General features: G+C 59.1%; 1 protein-coding gene and 1 long non-coding RNA gene across 3 annotated transcripts in view; one reads left to right on the forward strand and one right to left on the reverse strand.

Moving 5' to 3' along the window:
* PLEKHG5 (pleckstrin homology and RhoGEF domain containing G5) overlaps window positions 1–5,678 on the reverse strand; it is a 27,758-nt gene extending 22,080 nt beyond the window's left edge. For both annotated transcript variants that reach the window (XM_042995468.1, XM_042995470.1), the window contains exons 1-2: window positions 5,627–5,678; window positions 4,694–4,770 (exon numbers count right to left, since the gene is read on the reverse strand). In XM_042995468.1, the coding sequence (XP_042851402.1) occupies window positions 4,694–4,770; window positions 5,627–5,630 (81 nt within the window). In that variant the 5' untranslated portion in view covers window positions 5,631–5,678. The remainder of the gene's footprint in view (window positions 1–4,693; window positions 4,771–5,626) is intronic.
* LOC122241033 lies at window positions 3,527–9,229 on the forward strand. Its single transcript, XR_006220953.1, has 3 exons — window positions 3,527–3,577; window positions 6,213–6,491; window positions 8,948–9,229. It is a non-coding gene; the product is annotated as an uncharacterized LOC122241033 (long non-coding RNA).
* Window positions 9,230–24,410: the final 15,181 nt, after the last annotated feature.

The following is a 24,410-nucleotide window of genomic DNA, read 5'->3' on the forward strand; positions in this document are numbered from 1 at the left end:
AACGGGCCCGCCTATCTCAGTGCCCCCTCCTTTTCCCTAGCCCGTGCCTGGCATGGCTGAAAAGGGGGCCATTCGGCCCTTTGGTGCTTCCCAGCTTCCCTCTCCCGGCTGCCTAAGTTCAGAATAACTCCGCGCTGGGCACGGGGGTTGCGGGGAGTGCACGAGGACACCGGCGAGGATACAGGAGTATTGCGAGAGGAACTGGCCCCAGCACACCAACCCCCTTCCCTAATTATCACTACTAGTGGTGGGCCTGGGGCCGATCTTGGGCTCAGGCGCACCAGCGTTTTTCCAAACCTAGAACCCCCTCCCACAAGCCCGTCACCAGGCCAAGGCCTCTAGGCTGCCGGTTCTCTTTCCTAGCAGGCTCTGCCCTCTTTGGCAGCACTGACCTCACTGGGGCTGGGTCCACTCCAGGACGGCTCATCTTGGCCACATCACACATGGTGGATCCTCTGTCCCTGCCTCTTGGGCCTGGCGCCCCATGCCGTCACCCGCTGCCCCCAGAATTACTTAGCCAAAGCCCAGGACTTCCGTTTGCCCTGCTACTCTGGTTCTGCCGCTTCCTCCAGCTGCAGACTGGACTGCCACCTGCCTACAGCTGACCAGCATCTAAAAGTCACCCCCAGAAATCCCCAGAATCTGGCCATTCTCAAGGGCACCCTGGCCTCCCACCTCTCACTCCCAGAGCACCACCCTGGAGAATAGGTGACTCCCTCTCCCATTATTCACTACATCCTGCCCATTCTTTCCCCACAAGGATCTCAAATCCGCCCCTTCCTCTGCCCTGTGTCCGCTGGTCTTCAGCTGGCCACCACTCCCCTAGACACACCTCCCCCTGACTCATCCCTGCCACCTCACAACCTGTTGTTAAACCGGCAGGGAACTCTAAGGTCATCAAATCCAACGTCCACTCTGCTTGGATACTTATAGGAATGGGGTGCTCACAACCTGTACACTGGGGAGCAGCTTCAGCTGTTGGAAACTTCCCATCCTGCCTGGGCCCTTGGAGCCAAGCAGAAAAAGTCACCTCCCTTTCCTCCTGATAGCTCCTTAGAAATGGGAGGCTCTGAGGACAGACAGATCTGGTTTAAGTCCTGGCCTTGCCTTGGTGAGTCACTTACCCCCCTGCTTCATGGGATCCTATCGCTCATGTGGAGATGGGGTGGTCCCTATGGCATAGGGAGGGTGTGAGGACAGAGGAGGTCCCTTTGGGGAGGCATAGAAAGCAGGGCCTGGCACACAGTAGGTGCTGAATACATGAGTGGTGGCTGCTGGAAGCATCACCTTTGAGAATGATGATGCCCTGAGGGTCCCATCTCCAGGATAAATACCCTTGAGTCTTCAGTTCCCTCTGAAGTGATGGTCCAATGTCCCCTGGGCCAGCGAAAGCCCTCCACCATGTCCCCTTGTGACCTGGAGTGCCCTGCAGACTTTGACCAGATCACCCAGCTCAAGGGGGCCCGGCGAGGAGTTGGGGAGTCCGGACACCATCTGTCCTGTGGTTACTCTGCAGGAGGGCTGGATACTCACTATATCATCACCAGGCCCCCCTTGAGAGAGGGAACAAACACTCCCTTCATCTCCACCCCTCCCAAGACTCCAAGCTCCACCTGCCCTGGGGACAGGACAGATGTGCCATAAACATTTGCCATGCTGGGTGGGGTTCGCTGGGGTCTGGGCTGGAATCTGGGGCGGTCTCAGATCTCAGGGAGGGGAAGGAGGGCACGCCCAAAGCCTAGGGGTTTCTCTCCCCTTCCATGGCGGACGAACAGCTAGCATTCTCTTGAGCCTACATCATGCCACACTCCACGCCAAGCACTTCACATCTGAGCCCTGTTTAATCCTACCCACAACTCAAGAAGCCTCAGTCTGCAGATGAAGAAACGGAGATCAGAGAGGTATAGTGACTTGCCCAGGGTCACACAGCTGGAAAGGAGTAGGCTTTGACCTTGGAGCCACTCTACACATCCTCATCCAGAGCAGGGGCAGGGGTACAACTTCTCTCCTGTGATCTCCGAGGCCCTGACTTCGGGGGGCCCCTGCCCCTCTGCTCACTCAGCTTCCCTCCATCTCCACCCCTCCTCGTTCCTCAGGACGCCAGCAGCCTCCTCCAGGAGCCTGTGCCCCAGAACCCCCAGGGCAGGAGGTAGGGGCGGGGCGGCTGCTTCATCTCAGAAGCCCCAGCACCCACGACAGGCTGAAATTTAAAAAGCCTGGAGACGGGCTTGTCAAACCCAAGTGCTGACTTCTCCCCTCCTAGGATGTCCGCTCCAGGAGGTCCTGGGCCTAGAAGTGGGCCCTGCACAGCAGACGCTACAAGCTCATTTGGTGAACGAATGAATGACATCATCTCCTTTAAAAAGCTAGTCCTGGGACACCTGGGTGGCTCAGTTGGTTGGGAGTCTGACATCAGCTCAGGTCATGATCTCACAGCTCGTGAGTTCGAGCCCCACGTCGGGCTCTGTGCCAACAACTCAGAGCCTGGAGCCTGCTTCGGATTCTGTGTCTCCCTCTCTCTCTGCCCCTCCCCTGCTCATGCTCTGTCTCTCTCTGTCTCAGAAATAAATAAAAACATCAAAAAATTTTAAAAATAAATAAATAAATAAATAAATAAATAAATAAATAGCTAGTCCTATCCTGCTAGCCTTCTGAGCATGGCTGGGGAGGAACAAGAATGAGGCCCTTGATCCCCCTCCGGAAACAGCTCTGCCGGCCATGCTGTGCAAGGTGGGCAAAAGCTCTTTCCTCCCTGAGCCTCATCTCCCTCACGTCATGCGAGAATAACGCCTTCCTCCTGACCTCTCGAGGGTTCAGTGACACAAGCATCAGGGCCTGACACCCCACCTAGGGCACAAGTGCGTTTGGTCGGTGGTGGTGATTGTCACCATCAAGGACATTCTTTGTTCCTCTTCCTCAGCAAAGCAGGATGTCATTTGCCTCTTCTCTCGCTCTCTGCTTCAGCCTGCTCGACCCCTTGGCAAGACTGGCCCCCCTGCCTCTCTGATCACTCAGGCATCCCTGGCCCCAAAGTGAGTCTGTGCCATTTGTCCTAAAGTGGGTCCTATGAGTGCCAGGGCCTGGTGTCTCCCACGGCAGTCTGGGTGACCCTCTGGCCCATGGCAGTCATGCTGAGTTCCAGGCAGGCCGGGGCTGGGCTGGAGCTAGGACCGGGAGGCTGCAGAGGGCCCCCACTTGCTGAGACCAGCTCTCAACTCATAGGCCTCACCTCTGCGTGGTCCGAGCCCTCCTACCCTTGCCCCTGCCTGCAGCAGCCTGGGGACTTGCCCCAGGAGCAACTACCCAAGGAGGGGCCCCAGGGCTCTGCAGGCCCCTGGCAGGATGTATGTTGGGGGTAGCTGAGGCCAGTTTGTTGCCAGGAGCCCCCATCTGGGAAAGAGGCAACCAGCCAACACCAGAGCCCCAATGCCAGGCACCATCCGTGCCAGCAGATTGTGTCTGACATCACAGCCACCCCCCTGCCCGGTGACCACGGCAACTGAAAGCCTCCCCCTCCTGTCTCCGCCCCCAGAACAGTCCTCCGTGTTCCTTCTAACCTGGTCTTCCTGTGCAGAATGTATGAGCATGTGTCTGGGCAGAGGGGGGTGGGAGAGGGAGCTGGGGCGGGGGGGGGTGGGTGGGAGGGTGGCATTTTTAATTTCCTGCAGCTGGCAGAGCTGAGCTACACGGTGGTTAGGAACACAGGTTCCAACGTTACACAGAGCTGGGCTCTGGGTTCGAATCCCAGCTCTACTATATCCTGGCCATGTGTCCTTGGGTGAGCCATTAGCTCCCTGAGCCTCAGTTTCCTCATCTATAAATAATAACGACAGGACAGATCTCAGAAGGCCAGAAGGAGGAGACAGCGAGTCCTCAGCTCCCCAGCTTGACACAGTAAGAGCTGGCAGTCATTACCATGGTCACTCAAATGCGTGCTGGAAGGGGCCACGCTTGGGTTTGAGCCCTGGCTTGGTCTCTCATGAGCTGTGGGGCCTCAGCCAAGTCACAGGACCTCTCTGAACCTTGGTATCTTCATCTGGAAAAGGGGGCACGCAGGCCGGCCCAACAGAGCTGCCACAAACAGCACATAAGGCACAGAGAGCATGTGGCACAAAGCCCGGCGCATAATGGACAGAGGTGCCCGGCGACGATATTTATCATTCTCCCTCTTGTTCTGCCCTGCTGCTGGCTCCCAAGGCCTGGCGTTTCAGGACCAATTTGTCCCTTCTTCCCTCTGTCATTCCCATGGCACCCTCACTCTCACCAAGTCCCAAAGTGTCCCTGACCCATGCCCAGGCCTGAAGAGTGATCCAGTGCTCCAGGAAGGGGGCCAGCTGGGCACTGGAACACAGCCTGAGCTGGGGGGGGGGGGGGGGGGCGTCCTTTCTCTTCCTGGGTCTCAGCTTCCTCTTCTGTGACATGGGGCCACAGCTCCTGTCACCTCAGGGTGGCCACAAGGACTGCAGTGCAGGAAAGGGCTTTGGTGTACCTCTGCTCCCTGTTCTTACAGAAGTCCCCTCCATTTTGCTGTTCCTGAGCCAAGGGCGGCCCCTTGGCCTCTTAAACAAGCCGCCCTGCGGCCCTGCCCACCCTTGAACCCAGAGGACACTGTGGGTATCCATGCCTGAATAGAGAGAGGGTTGGAGCCCTGTCCTCTCTGCCCCCGGCAACCCAGGCCCTCCAGCCTCCCTACCTTGGCTGCCCGCCCCTTGTCCATGCAGTTGGGGTTCTGACAGCGCAGTCCCTTTTCCTCCGCCAGGCTCTGGTCATCTGCAGAGGAGAGAAGCAGAGGGTTATCAGTCGGGTGGGGTCCAGGGAGGCTGCGCCCCAGGCCAGGGCACCCAGGAGGGCCCTGGGGCCCCAGTGGCCTCCACTAGAGGATGGGTGGAGCTGTCTCCTCAATCCTCCCTTCAAAGGAGGTCAGTGTCCCTTTCTCTTTTAAATGCCAACTTATCTGTACGGGAATCTGTTTGCAGAGCCCTTTTCTTGTTGCAGTTCCCCAGGGAAATTATCCAGATTCCACGGGGAGAAAACGTCTTTGGAAATGAGCTGCTCCCTCCCTCTGTCCCACTAGTGGGGGGGAGGGTAGCTCAGTGACCTTGCGGGGCTCCAGATTTCCTGGGGGATCCCCAGAAGGCTGCCGGGTCCGCGGTCCCTTCTGACCCCCTGACCTCCACATCACTGCCTCTGTGGATGGACTCCTCTTCAAAGGCCCGGGGTGTCCCCTTTACCCCGCGGTCCATCTTTGACCCAGAATTTGGCCCCCTCCAAGCTGCCTCTCTTCCTAGGGGCTGGGGTGCAGCAGCGGAGGGGGCAGGGAAGGGGCAGACGGGCTGCCCGCGCCAGCCAGCGTGCAGGGCCAGGGGAAGGGGTGCTGCTAAAGCGGGCCCCAACAAGGGGACAGAGTTTGGAACCCCACCGCCCTGATTCCGAGGCCGGCGTCCACCTCCCACCGGGAGCAGGCCTTACCCAGAGCAGGGGAAGGAGCGCGCCCTCCCCCCCCCCGCTCCCCCCGCCCGGCCCGCCTGCGCGCGGCGCCCCCCGCCCGCGCCCCTCCTCGAGCCGGCGCGGAGGCAGCCGACCGGCAGGCCTGCTCGGCGGGGCCGGGCCGGGGCCCCGCACTCACCCATGGAGGAGGCGCCGAGCGGCCGGGGAGGCGGGCGGGGCGGGGGGCGCCACGGGCCGGCCGGCGGGGCGGGCGACGGCGGCGGGGGACGGGCGCCAGCCGGGTGCCGGGGGAAAGGCCGGAGCGCCGCCGCCGCGGGACCCTCGGCGGCGGGAGGCGGGGCGGGGCAGGTGGGCGGCAGGAGGAGCCCGACGGGAGACCCCGCCTACGTGGGGCGTGGCTCCGCGGGCCGTCCCGCCCCTGTGCGCCGCGCCCCGCCTCCCGCGTCTCCCGCCCTGCGATGCTTACTCCGCGCCTGGCTGAGCCGCGCCTGCACCCTGCCACGCGGGGTGTCAAAGATGGATGTATTTTCACAAAATAACCAATACCCAGCTCAAGAAGCAGAGCATCACCAGCCCCCCAGAGGTCCCATCCCTTCCCCCAACCCCCCACCCCGCGGGGCTGCCAGGAACTCCCCACAAGGGGAGGACACTGTCCTGACTTCTAGCTGCATCGGTTAGTTTTGCCTGGTCTTGTACTTTATGTAAATGGCATCACTCGATACCTGGACAGCACTTTAATGGTTACAAAACACTTTGCACTACAGAAATGGAGCCTCGGGAGGTGGCCAGCACTGCCCCGAGGGACTGAAGGTGCTCCCAAGCCTGTCTAGACCCCACCCCATGGGCTAGATAGTCCCAGGAGGCCCTCCGTGGATGCGACCCAGGAGTGGAAGATCCGGTTTCTGGTGGGGCTGGGATTCCCTCTCCCAAAGGCTCCCCTGGCCTCTCGTCTCGTCTCATCTCATCTCATCTCATCTCAGCCAGAGTGGGGTACTGCCTTCCTGCATGTATCCCTTACGTGGGCCAGCCCTGGGGACTCACAGGTGACCAGAACCCAGCCCCTGCCCTTGAGGACTCCTGGCAGAGGGAAGTGTGATCGGTCCAGGTCTTCTGGGTTCTCTAGACTCACTCAGCAAATACACATCGAGAGTCCCCTGAGGGGCCACCACATGCCAAGCCCCAGGCTGGGCACTGGGGACCCATCAGTGATCCTGACAAGCCTTGGGGAGCTCCCGTGGGCCCTTTGAGGGATAGTACATCTGCATGCAGTGGGGAGGGGGCTCTCCCGGAAGAGGCTGAGGGATTACGTCGGGAAGCATCTATCCTGAGGGCTTAACTGGTGCCCTGAGGCTTTTGGGTGAGGGCGCCAATGACACACGGGCCTCAGTTTCCTCTTGGTGCAGTTGAAGCTGGGGCTTCTGAGGAGGGCCAGGCCCGCCTGCCGTAATTCTCAGGGCGCTGAGGACTGTGCTGCTCACTCCATTCCCAGAAGCACACAGTTCTGATTTCCCCATCAGAAGCTCTGTGGCCTCAGCTGTACAAAGGGCCAGTAAGGCCTGTCCTGACAGGGTCCCTGGGGGTCAGGGGTCCCGAGGGCCCTGCCCAACCCCCTCTGCCCTCTGGGTTTCCATGGGGACCTGGGGCCCTCAGCCATATTGGGGACTGGGGGTTATTTCCCCTGTGCCCTGTAAGGGAGTTCTCAAATTCAGGTCCCCTGGGTCATAACTCTAGGCCTGGGGTCAGGCTCTAACACCTTTAGACTTCTGGAGTCAGGCTCTAACACCTTTAGACCCCAAGACTTCTGGGTTCTGGCTCTAAATTCTGGGGGCTCTGGGCTATTTCCTCCACCACAACGTTCTGGAACTGCTTTCCCAGCTCTCTATGTCCTGCCATGACTGGGTCAGGCCACAGCCCCTGCACAGCCTGATCCGCCCGCAGCTGCCGCTGAGTTGTTGACTTGTGGTTCTGGAGTTCTTTGTCCTGGTTCTTCCAGGCGCTGGGGCTCTACCTGGCTGAACTCTCTAGCCTCTGAGCCCCCAGTTTCAGCTCTCTTGAGATGCTCCATCTGTTTTCTAGACCCCCTCTCTGGACTGCTTGCTCTTCACCCCCCTGGGGGCTAGCTTTCTCTGTGCTAAAGCTGCAACCTCCTGGGGTCTGTGGGTGTGCTTCTCTCTCCCAGAGACCCCAAACACAGGAAAATCAGTGAAGGTCCCGGTAAGAGGGGCTTCTGGGGCCCGGGGAGGGCTCAGCACGGGCATAGGCCATCCCCACCACAGGCTTGCCGGGAGCTCCTCTCCCAGCAAGCCAGCCCATTTACAGCCTGGAGGAAGGGTGGGCCTGGTGAGGGGGACACTGTACCAGGTAACATCATACCCTGGACATAGATCAGGCCAGAGGTGGCCACCTGGCCTAGCCCATTCAATTGGATTTGCTCTCTTGAGAATTTGAATCGAGACGGGCAATACCCATGGGGCCCTGCAGCCCTGCAGCCCTGCGATCATGGGAAGTCAGCGTGCATGGGTGCAGAGCCCTGTAATTGTTGAAGAGCAAGAATGAGGGGACCCATAGAAGCAGCTGGTCAGTGGGGAGGACCCTAAAGCAGAAAGGGAGGGGAGAAGACAGCCCTGTGACTGTGGGACAGCTCCTGGGGGCCTGTCTCCACCGCCTGCTCCTGTAGGACCCCCTCTGATTTGAGTCAACCTGAGTGGGTGTCTGGCTGCGACTCCTGAGCCAAACCTCAGGCAGACGTGGAGCCCTGAACTTGCCCCCCACACCCAGGGTGCCAGAGGCTGCCCCCCTGGGTGTGAGACAGCCCAGCAGCCCTCCTGGCCCCTCCAGCTCCCTCCGTCCTGGAAAGCCAGGGGCCCCCTCGGCCAGGCAGACAGGCCCACCCTCCAGCCCTCCCCCCACCTCCTATCTTAGTCATGAGATGCCGCCTTTGCGTCTCTCCCAACATGATCTCTACCACAACTGGCCGACAGGGCGCCTGGGCAGAAGCCGGCCGGCAGACATGTTTTGTTTGGCCAAGCACGGTGCCTCAAAAGAATTTGAATTGGTTGCCAGCTTTGAAAAGTCAGATTTCACATAAAAATCCGGATTTCTGGCTTCTATGGACAAACCAGAGGAGTCTGGCAGCTCTGGACCCATATCCCTGACGGCTCCAGGACCCGAGCTGCGTGTGCCTTAAACAGGCACCCACCCTTCCACCCCCCACCCCCACCGCTACCACTCCCTATGACCTCACAGCAGCGCCCCCCACCCCCCACCCCAAGGGAACTGAGCTTTGACCCCAGCCCGGCCCTTCCTGGTTCTTTCCCTCTGCCCCCTGCCACGTCCTTCACATCACTGTCTACTGATGTCCCCCCACTCTCCAAGGCCTCTGTGTGTCAACATATCCAAATTGCAGATGACTCTCTGCCTGCTAGATCCTACTATCCCGGGATGGGCTTCTGAAATGACCTATTACTTTTGACCTCTCCTCCCCACCCGATGGCTTTAGGAGCAACTGCCCACACAGGGCTCTCTGACTTGCTCAGCGCTCTTGGCTTTCCAGACCTGGTCTCCTTTCACTGTCCAGCCCTCTGCGGTGTGATCTAACCCCAAATGGCAGCCACACGGTCTGTGCCTCCCGGGCACCTGCAACGAGGCCAGTCCAGGTTGAGATGCGCTGTACGTGTGAAACACACCAGACTTGGAAGACTCCACAGGGGGAAGAAAAAGAGTGTAAAATCTCATTGATGATTTTTTACGTTGATTACAAGCTGTGATGGTAATGTTTGGAATGCACCGGGTTAAATGAAAAGATCATTAAACTTAATTTTGGTTGTTGGTTTTTAGTCTTTGTTTTGCTTTTTAGCGTGGCTATTAGAAAACTGTAATGATGGGGCGCCTCTGTGGCTCACTCCGTTAAGTGTCTAACTTTGGCTCAGGTCATGATCTCGCGGTTCGTGGGTTCGAGCCCCACATCGGGCTCTGTGCGGACAGCTCAGAGCCTGGAGCCTGCTTTGGGTTCTGTGTCTCCCTCTCTCTCTGCCCCTCCCTTACTCGCACTCTGTCTCTCTTTCTCTCTCAAAAATAAATAAATGTTAAAAGAGGTTTTTTTAATAAAAAAAGAAACTTGCAACAATGGAAGCTCTATTGGAGAGCACTGCTCTTTTTTTTTTTTTTTTAATTTTTTAATGTTCATTTATCTTTGAGAGAGAGAGAGAGAGAGCACGAGTCGGGGAGGGGCAGAGAGGGAGGGAGACACCGAATCTGAAGCAGGCTCCAGGCTCCTCCCGGCTGTCAGCACAGAGCCCAACAAGGGGCTTGAACTCACAAACTGCGAGATCATGACCTGAGCCGAAGTTGGACGCTTAACGGACTGAGCCACCCAGGCGCCCCTGGAGAGCACCGTTCTAAACAATGGAGAGGGAGGTACGGTCATTTGCCTGTTTTACAGATGGGGCAACTGAGGCTCAGAGGATCGGGAGACTCGCCCAAGGTCACACAGCTGTGTGGGTGGTAAGGCTCAAGACTCAAAGTCTTGACTTCTAACCATTAGGCAGCACTGCCCCAGGGTGCCCCCATGGCACCTGGCACACATGAATTCATGCCCCCGTTGTCACATAAGTGCCCCCTTTCCCAGCTGGCCCCAGGCTGACCTGAGGATATAAGAAACCACCTTTTTTTCATTCCTCAGAGACACCCCTCACTGTGAGCCCCCACTTCAATGAACCCTTCGGCCCCGAGGAGGCCATGCCTTTCCTGCCCACCACCTCCCAAACCCAGGCCTGGCCCTGCAGAGGCTGCCCCTCCCGGGAAGCAGCTGTGACCTTAAATGCCCGCTCCCACGCAGACCCAGCCCTCTTGGGAGCCTGTCCTTGCTGGGGCAGCCGCCATAGGCTGCATAAAGCCCCCTCACCAGGCAGCCTGTGGAAGGGCCTGATCTGGCCCAAAGCTGGCTTAGAGCCAGAGGGCATGTCCCGGGCACCTGGCTTCTGGCCCCAGAAACCATCTGTCACTCCCTACCCTGGTCAGAGCATCACAGGTGGCCCAGGAAAGACATGTGGTGTCCTCCCCAAAGCCCCGTGGAGCATTTTGGTGTCGGGCGGTCAAGTGGGGACCCAGCTGGAGGAAGGAGCATGGACCGTGGCCTCCGACGCTGCCCCTGCCTGGAGCCCAGAACCATCGATGGCCTCATCTCCTGGAGTCCGGAGACCCCAACCATTGTCGGGCGCGCCCACACTCCTCAGGCTCAGTGAGAAGGGGTGGGAGGACCCACTCAGAATTCCCTTCTGGGGCCAGAGAAACCATGTGGACAGAACACGCAGGCCTGGAGCCACCAGCCACTTCCTCCGGCTGAGGCTGCTGTGGGCACCTGCCCATTTGCCCACCACGGACTTGGAGGAACCGAGAGCGACCGAGGAGAAATCGGAGCGGGGCTGCAGAACCCCGTTTGAGGTTCCAATTCAGGACGGTCACACTCCGTGCCTGAGCCCCACCCCCATCACGGGGCGGTGCTGGCGCCCGGCTCACCACCCACCCCGATGGGCCCAGGCCAGGGGCCAGCTGGCTGCAGAGGACAGAACCCACACAGACAGCTGTGTGCCCGCTCACCCACCCAGCCTGCCTCGGCTCACTCCCGACGTCTGCTCACGCGCCTCGAACCACCCACTGTGTGCCAGGGCCGCCCTCCCAGCTGTGAGCAGGCCTTGTGTGAGGGCGGGACTTGTGTGCCCGCCACCCCCACCCCCCCCAACCCCCGCCACTCAGGACCCTGCTTCCAGAGTAAAGGGGACATCAAGAATCATCCCTGCCCTGGGGCGCCTGGGTGGTTGAGCGTCCGACTTCGGCTCAGGTCATGATCTTGCGGTTCGGTTCGTGAGTTCGGGCCCCGTGTCGGGCTCTGTGCTAACAAACAGCTCAGAGCCTGGAGCCTCCTTCGGATTCTCTGTGTGTGTCTCTCTCTCCCTCCCCTGCTCATGCTCTGCCTCTCTCTGTCTCTCAAAAATAAATGTTAAAAAAAAAAAAAAAAAGAATCATCCCTGCCCCAAAGGGTACTCATGAAGATGCCAGGAGCAGGTCCCCTCTAAGTGTTAGCTGCTGGGGCTCAGAGCTGGAAGCAGATGGGCGCTGCGGTGGGCTATGGAATCCCAGAGGCGGGAGGGGTGGTCTGCCTGGGGCGGGCACGGGGAGGGCGGGCTTCGCAGACGGTGCCGCGGAGCCACGCTGAGTGGCGAGGGCATCCCAGGCAGAGGTCCCCAGCAGCAGCAAAGTCTGGGCTCCTCTCTAAGACGGGGACAGAGGGAACAAATAGGAGTGGGGGACACAGTCCCTGCTGGGTTTGCCTGGCTTGTGCCCGGAACAGGCGGTTTGAGCTCAGGCGCATCTCCGGCCCTTGTTGGGACCTCGGCCACTTTACCTGCCTCAGGTGGATGGGAACTTGCCAGGTGAGTCAGTACAAGCAGACAGGACTCCCACAGCCCACGCCCCAGGCTCACTCCGCACCCCACCCCCCAGCCTACCCTCTGGCTCCAGAACAGTGCCTGACTGAAAGAAAAGGGGGGCTTGCCTCTAGGCTGGCCCACAACCACACACTGCCTGCCCCACCTCCTGCTCCACACCCTGCCTCGTGGCACAAGCTCTCCCTCACACTGTCCTGCCCCCTCGGTCTCCTGCACATGCCCCGAAGGTACCCGGTACTCCCGGGGTCTGGGTGGGCAGTCCTTGCCCCTCCCCTCCAAGCCGCCACTATCCATTTCGGCTGGTGGGACTGGAAGCAGTAAGGGGGCTGATAACACACGGGACACCTGTCATGTATACCCACCAGACATCCGTTCTCTGGGAGGAGCATTTCCCAGCGAGCTTTGTGGAACCCACGCCCCATGTGGTCTTCTGCGGTGGACCACAGGCCTGCCCATCACTCCCCATGTTCCTCTGGGCCTGTGGCCTGGGGAGGCCACCACGTGGGGCCCGAGATGAGGCCCGGCTTTTGTAGGCCAGACCCCACAGAACTGGAGTCGCCACCCGGAAGCTGAATATTCTTCTGGACCTCTGATTAGTTGAGCTCTGATAAAACAAGGGCAATAATAACAGCAGGTAACGGTGCCCTTGACCTGGGCCACACGGAGCTTTGAAGTGCTCCGTGCGTACCACCCGTCGGCCACTCCACGGTGCCACTGGCGTCATCATCCCACTCATAGGGCTTTCTTGACATCTCACTTCTGAGAAAGGAAGTGGCCATGTGGGCATCCGAGCGCAGGCTGTGGGGCTCAGCACCCCCACTACCTGTCCTGTCTCTTGGGAAGCTTAATCTCTCTCTGCTTCTTTTCCTCGTCTGCGTGAACACATGTCCTGGGGCCTTGACCATACAAATTCCAGAAGGATTCATCCTACCACATGGCCTTGATCTCGGAGGCAGAGGACAGAAGCAGAACCCAGGCTCGAAGGCTGGCACTGGTCACTGCTGTCCTCAGCTCTAGCTGCCCTGCTCCAGGCCCAGGCGTGGGGCCCACGTGCCTGTCAGGCAAGCCCCCAGGAAGGAGAAGCTCCTTGGCCCGCCCTCACCTCTCCTATGGCTCCCAGGGTCCTCGGGCCCCTCTCCTCCACCAGCGGCGGCTCTCAGGAGGGGCTCTGGCCTCCACACCACTGCCGAGTACGTGACCAAGAGTAACATGTACGTGGTAAGCGGGCCACAGGCCCTGACCAGAGGGAGGTGGCCAGGTGGATCGGGTGTCAGAGGCTCCCGAAAGCCCTCCCGGGAAAGTGGGGGCCCGTACCTACCCCCGAGGTCTTCAATGATGTCCAGGGTGGAGCTCCAGGAGAAACGCTCCACGGCCCCCAGCTCCAGCTCGGCCAGGGCACCAGGCAGGGCCTCCAGCTCGTAGGCGCCCCGCTTCTTCCAGTAGAGAAACATGCTGAGGCCCGAGGGGGCTCCCCCACCAGGCCCGTGCCCTCAGAGGCTGGGTGGCCCCGGGGACCCAGGTCCCCGAGGCCTGGACACAGCGAGTACACGGGCTGTGGAGGGGCTGCAGGGACCCTGGGCTGGCCTTGGGCCGGCAAGCACGGCCCTCCCCTGGGAAGGGAGCATGCTGGGAGCATCTGGGGGCCTTGGAGCTGACCAATGGCCAGGGCCCCGGCCCCACACAAAGCGCCTTTCTTCCCCTCCTACAGACATTTTACAAATTTCAACTTCCCGGCCCCCTCGGAGCCCCCACCAAGGGGATGGGCAGGCCGTCTGGGGACGGCAGAAGCCCGGAAAAGACTGCAATTGTTCCGTGGTCTCTTTGCGAAGATAAATTTTCAGAGGAGAAAAATGTGCTGCCCCAGAAGCAATTCCAGCCCCCCCACCCCTGACTTCTGACCCCAGCTCCCAGCCCTAGCTGGGGCCCGTAGGATCTCTCAATGAGGAGTGCAAGCACCCATGGGGGTGCTATGGGACGGCTCCCAGAGCTGCTTCAGCTGCCCGACTGGGTCCCCTCCCCCAGGAAGCTCCAGGCCTGTCTCCCAGCTCCACCAAGCAAAGGCCTGAAGGGGGCATCCAGGGGCCAGAGGGCAGGAGCCGCTGGGCAAGCCTGAGCCCCAGGGTGCCAGTGAGGCCCAAACTCTGCCCTCTGGGCTCTCCCCAAGGGCCTCTCCCCTCCTTGGGCTGGCCACACTTCACCAGGCTGCCTACCCACCCCGACTCCCTTCTTGGACTATATGTCGGTCACCCACGCTAATGGCAGCACCACGCATAGAGCCCTGGGTGGGCCAAACCCAAAGAGGCTTTGCTGTCATCACGGAGCTTCACTGCCCCCGGCACAGGTAGGCTCCGGGGTGGGTGCATCGAGGAGGTTGGAAGGGTGGGGGTGTGGGGGGGCGGAGGAGCTGGGGGCACCGAGCCACCCGCAAGGAGAACCATGAGAAAGAGAAAAAACCAGCTACGCAGAAGATGAAGGTCCCCGGCCCAGTTATTCTGGAGCCCCGTGAAACTTGTACATTTTTATCTAGTTAGAAAATCAAAACCAAAACCTATGGTCGCCCTCCTGGGGAGAGTCCTCTGCCCTCATATCCAGGAAAGCCGTGCCTCCCTGGTCATTTCGGTTCTCCCCGTGGAGGTGGGATTAAACCCCGTGGTCCAGATGAGGACACTGGGACTCAGCTAACAAGGTGCAGAACTTGGATTTGAACCCAGGACTGTATGGCTTCAGAGCCAGCTTAGGGACCTGGAAGGCCACCTGGGGGGGTGGGGCAGCCCCTCGGAAATCCCGACGGGAGAGGGAAGGACACGGTGCTGGGCCCCCCCGCCTGCCTCTGCCGTGTTGCCGAGCCTCCCTTTCTGAGCCTCCCCTGGCTCCCCAGGCCGCCAGGACGGAGAAGGAGCTAGCCCCGGGGGGTTGCAGAGCTGGAACACAGCTGTCAGCAGAAGGCTCTGCTTTCGAGGGTGGGGGGTGTCACTCCAGGGCTGTGTCTGGTGAGACGGTGGTAGGGGTGGCCGTCCGAGCAGCCCGCATGCCCCCAGCTGAGGGCTGAGGTGCCAAGAGGCAGCTCTAGTAATTCAAACCATATGCTTGCCCGCCTGCCCCCCCTCCCCTCCTCCTCCTCTGGCAAAGGGCCAGGGACAGACAAATCTGTGTCCCCTTGGTCCTCTATCACTGGCACCCACCAGGCCTGGGCGCACAGGAGGTTGGGGGCGCCCGGCCCAGCTCGTGTTGACGAGCAGGTGGCCGGTGTGGGGTATCAGGTCAAGCTCAGGGGAGTGAAACAACCTGTCCCCAGCAGCCATGGCGGGTCTCAGGGACCACCCGGCAGAGGCCAGGGCTACAGAGTGGGGATGGTCACGGAGCAGTTACCCGGTCCAGATCCCTCTGCTTTCGGGCCTGGCGGGGGCCACACTTGGTTCTGGTTTCAGAACAGGCAGCCTCAAAGTGGCCCTACCCGGCAGGGCGGGGGGATTTCTTCCCACCCTCAGCTCAAGGAGTCCCCACTCCCTGCAGACGCCCCGCTGGGCGGCTGTTTGTGTTCAGGCCTCTGATGCTGCAGAGAGATTGGGCCTCCCTCTCCCGCTGTCCAGGGCACATTCAACGTCATTCTCCAGGTTCTCTCTGTCCCCAGATGTGTCCATGCTTCGCACCTCTCCACCTGGATGTCCTCTCTGGCTCCCATGGAGCATCGCCCATCGACACCCTTTCTGTCCAGGCCAGAGGCCAGCATCCCCAGCCTCGCGTCCATCCTCCCCAAGCAGGAGGGCACGAGGGAGCCCCGGGCTGGGGAGAGAGCCCCCACAGTGTTCCAGGCGCCGCACCAGCCCCCACCTCCGAGGGGCAGTCGGTGTCAGTGGCAGCGGTGGACCAACACATCTGGGCCTGTTACTCAGTCTGGGGGCAGCCAGGACAATAGATGGCTGGTGATGCTGCTTATAAACGTGGGGGGTTTGCTGTGGCTTCCGAAACAGCTGGGGTACGACACGTCTGTCTCGCATGCTGCTGTGTTCCAGCCCGAGGAAGGTCAGGAGTGGGGACGGCCACACTGACCGTAGGCCAGATGCCGAGCTGAGCATCCCTCATATGCTCTCTCCCCTAGGTCTCCCGGCCGCCCATGAGGCAGGTGCCATTGTCACCACAATGGGGCTGGACAAGCTGAGGCCAGGGGCCAGTAACTTGCCCAGGGGTCACACGGAGCTGGAAGAGGTCAAGTGGGAGGGGGACGAACCCCAGAGCTGTCATCTCACCCCTGGGCTGCTCGGCCTGGCCCTTGGCAACACGGTTACCGTACGTTATAGGCAGGCAGCCTGAGGCCCGGAGGGAGGCAGGACAGTCCCAAGCTGGAAGCCTGTCCTCCCGAAGTCCCAGGCCCACCTCTCCAGGCCCACCCTGCGGGAACCTCATGACCTCTGGGCAGGACAGTCCAAGGAGAGCCAGGAGACCAATGGTTCATGCTCTTCTCTCAAGATGCCCCGTTGGGGCTGGAGCCTCAGCCCCAGGCAGGGAGAACCCAGAGGTGTGCCTCTTGTCCCCACCACTGGGAGGCTCCCGTGACCAGGGGCGGGGGCCAGGACGGACAGAGGGACAAGTTGCTGGTTTGGGGGCTGCTCCATCCAGTGCCTGGCAATGGCCTTGGATGTGGGAAAGGGTTAAGCCCTCTGCAAACTGCAGCCGTTTCCTGGAGAGCAGAAGTGCCACGTGAGGATCCAAGCAGGAACCCTGAGTGGCCCGCAGGCCCGCTGAGTAAGGGAGTGAAAGAGGAAGAGGGGCAGGTGGCCCAAACCAGCCATCAGCTCCCACCCTGGCCACCTCCCAGCAGGCCCTGGCCAAACAGAGACCTTGGCTTTGGAGTTATCTTCCCTGCCTCAGCTAGCAGACTGGGGGCGGAGGGGTGGTCCCTGGGCCCTAGATGTCCCCTCCCCCTCAGCCACCCCGGCTGATCCCTTTCCCCGCTGTGCTAGGCCCTGCAGCTCCCTGAGGGCCGCTCCCTAAGAGGTAGGACTGGTTCGAGGTCCCGCCTCTGCCTCAAGAGCCAGGCAGCCCCAGACATACTTCCTGAGATTCCACATCTGTGAAATGGGTTAAGGAAAGAGGCCCCCACAGTGTTGTCTCCATGACATCCTGCCCGCATAGGACTAAGCAAGGAGTCCGGCACAGAGCCCCACAGGGACGGAGGGTCCCTGCATTCTGCCGACGGGCCCTGCCTCTCCCCCTTCCCAGGCAAGATCCATTATGACACTCTGTAGTCCCTTAAGCCCCCCCCCAGAAGCAGGGGATCACATCCCTCCCTCCTCCTCTGGCATTTGGGGAGGCCTCTCTGGACCCCCAGGGCAGCCCAGGAGTGAGCGCCAGATGTGTGGGCTGGTGGAGGTGGCCGGGAATAGAGCGAGTGCCCCGGGGCCGTGCCAGGGCCAGCCACCCGGCTCTCGTGAGAAGTGGCCTCGTGGGCCGTGTCCTGCATAAGTGCTCTCAGTTCGGGCTGCAGAGCCTGTTAGGAATTAAGTCAGGCCAGCCAGCCGGAGGCCCATTACATAACCCAGTGGGGGGCTGGCGCTGGCCACCTCCCGGCCCTCCACCATTCTGTTTCTGCCCCATCAGCCAGCTCTGAGAGGAGATGCTTCGCATGACCACCCTCCCCCCCCCACTGGACCTCCAGCTCCAGGTAAAGACAAGAATCTGTCCACGCTTGCCGGTGGCCCAGGCCAAGGACCCTTCAGGACCACTCCCTGGTGGGGTGGCCCCAGGGTATGATGGAAGCCAACCCCTGGCCAGGAGGCAGTGGCCCCCCCCGCCCCCGTCATCCAGTCTGGCAGCTGCAGGAGGGGTGAAACAGTGGGGTCTCTGGCATGAGCGGCATACACTCTCCCCTGCAGAGTAAACCATTCTGAAGCCTGGACACGTGTGCCTGAAGCTTCAGTCGTCCATGTCCCGTCGATGTGGGAGGTTCTGGTGGAAAGCTGGGGCACGGCCACCTGGCCACAAGCCAGTCCTGCCCTTGAGCCTCGACCCGGCCCCAGCCCCGTGCCCTCTCCCAGAACACCTTCTCGTGGCCCACAGCCTCGTGGGACACTGCCCACCAGGGCACGCTGCCCTCACCATGACAGGAGGGCTCTAAGAGGTGACCGCCACCCTCTTTTGCTGCCCACACACCCCTTTCTCCAATCCCCGGGGAACCCAGCAGCTGGGACTGTGACACGTGAGATGCTGTCCAGGCTCAGGAGGGTTTGCAGAGCCCAGCACCGAGACGGGCAGAACAATGCAGGGGGTCTCCACTCCGTCCCCAGGGTGGGCACGGCAGGCTGCTGATGGTCAACATTACCCCCTGAGCCGGGCGGCCCTGACACTCAGGGATGTGAATGGGCGTGACCCATCGCCACGGCCTGGGGACAGATTCTGCTGTCAGGGAGCCCCGTGCCAGGCACGGGAGAGGCTGGACCCGCGTGGCCAGGGCCAGGGAAGCCTGTGCTGCTCTCGCTCAGGTGCTCCACACAGACCCCTCAGAGGCAGGGGCTCCTGCTCAGCTGGAGCCCCTCTTTCAGTCCCTCTGTCTCCAGCTCCGGGCCCGGCTCACACAGGGACACGAACACCTGGCGAACACCTGTGTGGTAGGCTCTCTGGACGAGAGCCACGGGGGCTGGGTGCCCCTCAATCTGCCTAAGGATCCTGTCATTGTGCCAACATCACGCCCATTTTGCAGAGCAAGAAGCCGAGGCTCAGAGGGGCCTAGAGACCTGCCCAGGTCAGCCAGGGGCTGGATGGGGGATGCCACCCATTTCCCTATGACCTTCCAGGCCACCTGCTGCTCCCTCCACGGCCAAGACATTCAACTTCCACGTGCTGCCAGGATCTAGTTAACGGCCCCTCCTGCCCACTGCTGCTCAGCACCCTAGGCCAAGCCCCAAGCCACGGGGACTCCGGTGGACCTGTCCTGGGTGACTTGAGTCCTGAGGCCCTTCCTGCCCCGGATGCACCCTGCCTCGGGACTCTGGGAGGACCTCAGGCTGGGACAAGCCTCCCTGACCTTTGAGCCCACTGGCCACAGGCCTGAACGGAGGCGGGTCCCTCACTCGGCTCCCAAGTGTGGGGGAGACAGGCAGACAACAGGCTTCTCTGACCCGGGCCGCTCCCCAGAGGTGATGGGAGGGGAGGTCCAGTCACTGTCCAGCATCTGGCCCAACCGTCACCACCCACTTGTCCGCCCACTGTAGCCTGGCGTCGAGCCCAGTCCGGGCCGGTCATGGACCAGGTGCCCACACCACTCTAAGCTCTGCCCCTGGAATGCCCTGGCCCCCCTCAGGCCCCCCCATCCAGTCTTGGTTCCCTGCCTCGCTCTACCCCCTCCTAGTTGGCTTCCAGATCCCAGCTCCTGCAGCTGTGGAACGTTGGGAAAGTTGCTTAGCCTCTCTGGGCCTCAGTTCCCTCACCCAGATAGCAGGGGTATTCATAGCACTATCTCGTGGGGGTGTTGTGGGCGTTAAGTGAGTTAATCCAGGAGAGCGGCCTTCACACTCAGGCTCCATTCCTGGCATGGGCTCTGTGGACACTGACTTTCAGTCACGATGAGAACAGGCCGCAGATCTGAAAATGCCACTGCTTTGATTAAAAGCCTGCTCCTCTCACCTGTGGGGCGAGGCCACCCTCCCTGACATGGCCACTCTGACCCTCCAGACCCACCCCACCCACTGCTCCCTGTCGAGCCGATGGTACCGTCCCCCAGCTGCCGGGCTGGCTCCTACTCCTGTCCCCGTAGCACGTGACCACACCAGAATGGTGGAAACCAGGCTCCATCTAGACTGGGAGCCCCTTGAAGCGACCACTGGCTTCCTTCTCCCCCAAATGCAGGGCCCAGGCCCAGCCTGGCCCAGAAAAGGTGCCAGGGAAATGCTTATTGATTGGGACTTGGATCGATTCACAGTCAACCATCTCTCTCTGGGGCCAACATCTGAATTCCTCAAAGTTTGGTCCAGCTGGGCTCCAGCTCATCTTCCAAGGTTAAGGCGGCAGGGCTCCTCACAGGAAGACCCCAGCTCAGAGGGTAGCCTGCAGGCTTGGGACACCCAGCCTGGGGACAGATCCGGCTACCCCCTGGGAGCAGCTGAGACCCTGCTGGACCCAGGAGCTCGGGCAGCTGGGGTGCCAGGGTTTTCCCGGCCTGGGAAGGGAGAAGAGGAGGAGCTGGGGGCCTGAATTGCCAGGGCCGTCTGTGGCCCTGGCAGGATGGCCACATTCCAGTCTCACTGCCGGCCGCTGGCCACTGCAGACTGCTAAACCTGGCCAGACAGACTGAGAGGCTGGGCCCTCTCAAGGGCCAAGTCTGTCCAAGGAACAAAGGCTTCTGGGCCAGGTTCCCAACCGCGGAAAAGACCGGCCAGACTTCCAGGACAGCTGGGATTTCAAAATATCTAGTCCATCGTTGAAACACCGATCCTGATGGTTGGCAACTATCATTACTGCCCCCTTGCACATCCCCAGCAGTGACTCAGGCTGCCTCGGACAGGCCTTGTCTCCTTTTTGGCCCATGGAGGCTAAGGACCCCTCCTTCCTCCGAGCCCGGGATACGAGCCCAGCCTACACAGGCAATTTCTGGGCAGGGCAGCTGCTGGGTCTTAGGCTGTCTTGGCTCTGTAGCAGATGCTGGTGTTCAAGAGCCTTCCATATGGAGCTGGAGAGGTTCTGCCTGGGTCCTGTTCACTGGTATCTAAGAAATACAAAGCAGGTAATAGAGAGAGTGGCGGGGGGGGGGGGGGGTACATGCACCTTATTTTACAGTCTCCCTCTCTGAGGAAGGTGACTTTGAGCAGAGATTGGAATGATATGAGCAAGCTAGCCAGGCAGATATCGAGGAAGGAGCATCTCAGGCTGAGAGAACAGCAAGCCAAAGGCCCCCAGATAGGGACGTATCCTGGGTTCAAGCTAAAATGACCAACTCCTCCAGTTCACCCCAGGCGGAGAGGATTCCCTGCACTTTGAGTATTAAAAGCAGGATGAGTTGGTCACCCTAGCTAGGGAGCCTCAGGGAGGCCTGTGTGGCTGGAGCAGGGGAGGGGGGAGGAGATAAAGCCAGACACGTGACGGGGCATCAGGTCCCATGAAGACCCGTGAGGACTTTGTCTTTTATTATGAGACAAAAGCCATAAGAGTTGTGTTGTTGTTTTTGTTCTTTAACAGAAGAGGGATGTGATCTGACTTAGTTAAAAAGCTGTTGTCACAGAAGTAATTGTGGGGACCCTAGGGGGTACAGGGGGGACTCTGCTTCCTACAACAGTGGATTAGATAAATTAGATCATCCTTCCCACTCGGGACAAAGAAAAAGGTGAATTAAAACAAAGACATTTTGGGGCGCCTGGGTGGCGCAGTCGGTTAAGCGTCCGACTTCAGCCAGGTCACGATCTCACGGTCCGTGAGTTCGAGCCCCGCGTCAGGCTCTGGGCTGATGGCTCGGAGCCTGGAGCCTGTTTCCGATTCTGTGTCTCCCTCTTTCTCTGCCCCTCCCCCGTTCATGCTCTGTCTCTCTCTGTACCAAAAATAAATAAAAAACGTTGAAAAAAAATTAAAAAAAAAAAAAGACATTTTAGGGGCGCCTGGGTGGCGCAGTCGGTTAAGCAACTGACTTCGGCTCAGGTTATGATCTCGCCATTCGTGAGTTCGAGCCCCACGTCGGGCTCTGTGCTGACAGCTCAGAGCCCGGAGCCTGCTTCGGATTCTGTGTCTCCCTGTCTCTCTGCCCCTCCCTGCTCGTGCTCTGTCTCTGTTTCTCTCTCTCTCTCTCTCTCTCAAATAAAATAAACATTAAAAAAACTTTTTTTAAGATATTTTAATCTTAAAAACATCAACCCAGCTAAAACTCAGAAGAGAAGGAAGGATCTAGGGAAGTCAAATCAGATGGTCTTACCCTCAGGTTATTTATGAAAAAAAAAAAAAAAAAGCTGGGGAACTGCACTTCACTTTTAATGGCCATATGGGGTCTGGGGAACAAAGTTGAAGAGAATCTTCAACTTGAATTTAGAGTAAGGGCATCCCAGACTGGCGTTGTCCGCGGGCATATAGCAGAATTGCACGAAAATCCTCTCTCCGCCTAGACCTCAAATTTTTCCTGCAAATAGTTTTAAAAATACAATGTCCAATACAGAATCAAGGATAACGAGGCACAGAAGGAAAAAAGGCTCCATGGTTGAAAACCACCAGAAACCCACAAAAACTCGAAATACTGGAATTATCAGACACTGACTCAAATACCTCCTTATCTGATCTCCACAATAGCTCTGGGTGGTAGACACAACTATTACCCCCACTTTGAAGATCATGAAATGGAGGTGTGGAGGCTAGGGACTTGCCGAAGGTCATCACCCCACTAGAGGGGTGTAGTTCAGCACGGGTCAGTTGCCTCTCATCTGTGTCCCTAAAAACTCACCACGTCAGAGGGTCCTTAGAAGGGAAAACTAATGAGGGGTGCCTGGCTGCCTCAGTCGGTGGAGCCTGCAACTCTTGATCTTGGGGTTGTAGGTTCAAGCCCCACATTGGGTGCAGAGATCATTTTAAAATAAAATCTTAGGGGCACCTGGGTGGCACAGTCACGATCTCAGGGTTCGTGAGTTCGAGCCCGGCACCGGGCTCTGTGCTGACAGCTCAGAGCCTGGAGCTGCTTTGGATTCTGTTTTCCTCTCTACCCCTCCCCCACCCCTGCTCACAGTCTCTCTCTCTCTCAAAAATAAATAAACATTAATTTTTTTTTTAAATAAAATCTTTAAAAAAAGAAAGGAAAACTGAGGAGAAAGGAATCATGCCCGATGTGCCTTCTGTGCTCTCCTCAGAGAGTCCTAGAGGCACAAGGACAGAGCCTAAAGCTGACCTTGTGCCACGGCTAAGAGCCACAGCATCTCCATCATGGGAGGGAACAAAGAACAGACGTGCCCGGGACCACACAAAGGGACACCTGCCCGGCCACCTGCCCTCACGCGTCAGGGACAGGTTCTTGGAGGATGATGAACGCACATGGGAGCAGATGAAGAACCAAAATACTCCACCAAGGAGAGAACAAGTAGCTTTCTGGGTGACAGTCTGGAAACAGGCATTACAGTGCCAATGCTCACACCCTACCACCCAGCGATTCCCCTCCAGGAGCTGCTATAGTCTTTCACAAGCGCACAGAGATACAGGTGGAAGGACGTCCACTATGGTGTCATTTACAGGGGTGAAACATTGGAAACCACTCCAAATGTGTTCTCACAAAAGGCCAGTTTAAAAATCAAGGTATAGGGGCGCCTGGGTGGCTCGGTTGGTTAAGCGTCCGACTTCGGCTCAGGTCATGATCTCGCGGTCCGTGAGTTTGAGCCCCACGTTGGGCTCTGTGCTGACCGCTCAGAGCCTGGAGCCTGTTTCAGATTCTGTGTCTCCCTCTCTCTGTGACCCTCCCCCATTCATGCTCTGTCTCTCTCTGTCTCAAAAATAAATAAACGTTAAAAAAAATTTTTTTAAATAAAAAAATTAAAAAAAATAAAAATCAAGGTATAGCCAATACATATCAGGACGCCACTAAAAAGAACGAGGTAGAATTTTTATGTATCAGCATTTTTTTAAGTTAATTTATTTCGAGGAGGGGAGGTGTAGAGGAGAGAGAGAGGGCCAGGGAGAATCCCAAGCAGGCTCTGCACTGTCAGCACAGAGTGTGACGTGGGGCTCAAACCCACAAACCAGGAGATCATGACCTGAGCCAAAATCAAGAGTCAGATGCTTAACTGACTGAGCGACCCAAAGGGTTTCCCCAAAGGGAGAACAATTTTAAAGGGCTTAAAGGCACGATCAAGAGTACCCTGAGGCAGAAAAGGGGGCCGTTCTCTGCCGTCCATGTGTGGCAGGTATGATGTGGGGGACACTGCATATGGCCTGTAGCCTACATTTCACTCATGCCTGGAGATAATCTCCTTCATGAGAAAGCGGTGATGGACCTTGAGCTCACTGGACATCAGTCACCGGGACTCGTATATCAGTATGATAGACCTGCTAACGTGGCCGGCACGCTTGTATTTTATTCTCTGGCTGCCCCCCCAGCAGAGACACCAGCCACGATAGGGGAGTTTTGCTGCGGGGTTGAGCCGGACGAAGGAAACGTCAGCAGTGCAGACCCCTTCCTAGTAGGGGATACCCTGCGATGAAGGGCCTACGTAGGTATTAGGGGCAATTGTCCACGACGGCCTGCTTCATAAACCTGCCTCGGGCCAGCCAAGGGTGTGACAGGGGTCGGGGGCCAGAACGGGTGCTCTCATCTGAGCACGCGGAAGTCAGTGGCCAACGCGTCCCCGGGCCATTTCTCTCTGGCCAGGAACGGGGTGTTTCCCGGGCCAGGGCTCCGGCTCTGGGGTTCTGGAATGCTATTTGGTTCCACGCTCACAGTCCTGACCCCCGCTGCCAAAATGTGTCACGGCGTGTATCAAAAGAGTACTGAAAAATATTGATGGTTTAAGAGGACTTTCAAGGCCTTTCTTGAGAGCTTCAAAGACCAGGCCCAGGAACCTGGGC

The sequence above is a fragment of the Panthera tigris genome, chromosome C1 (genome assembly GCF_018350195.1).
Source record: "Panthera tigris isolate Pti1 chromosome C1, P.tigris_Pti1_mat1.1, whole genome shotgun sequence".
Taxonomy (NCBI): domain Eukaryota; kingdom Metazoa; phylum Chordata; class Mammalia; order Carnivora; family Felidae; genus Panthera; species Panthera tigris.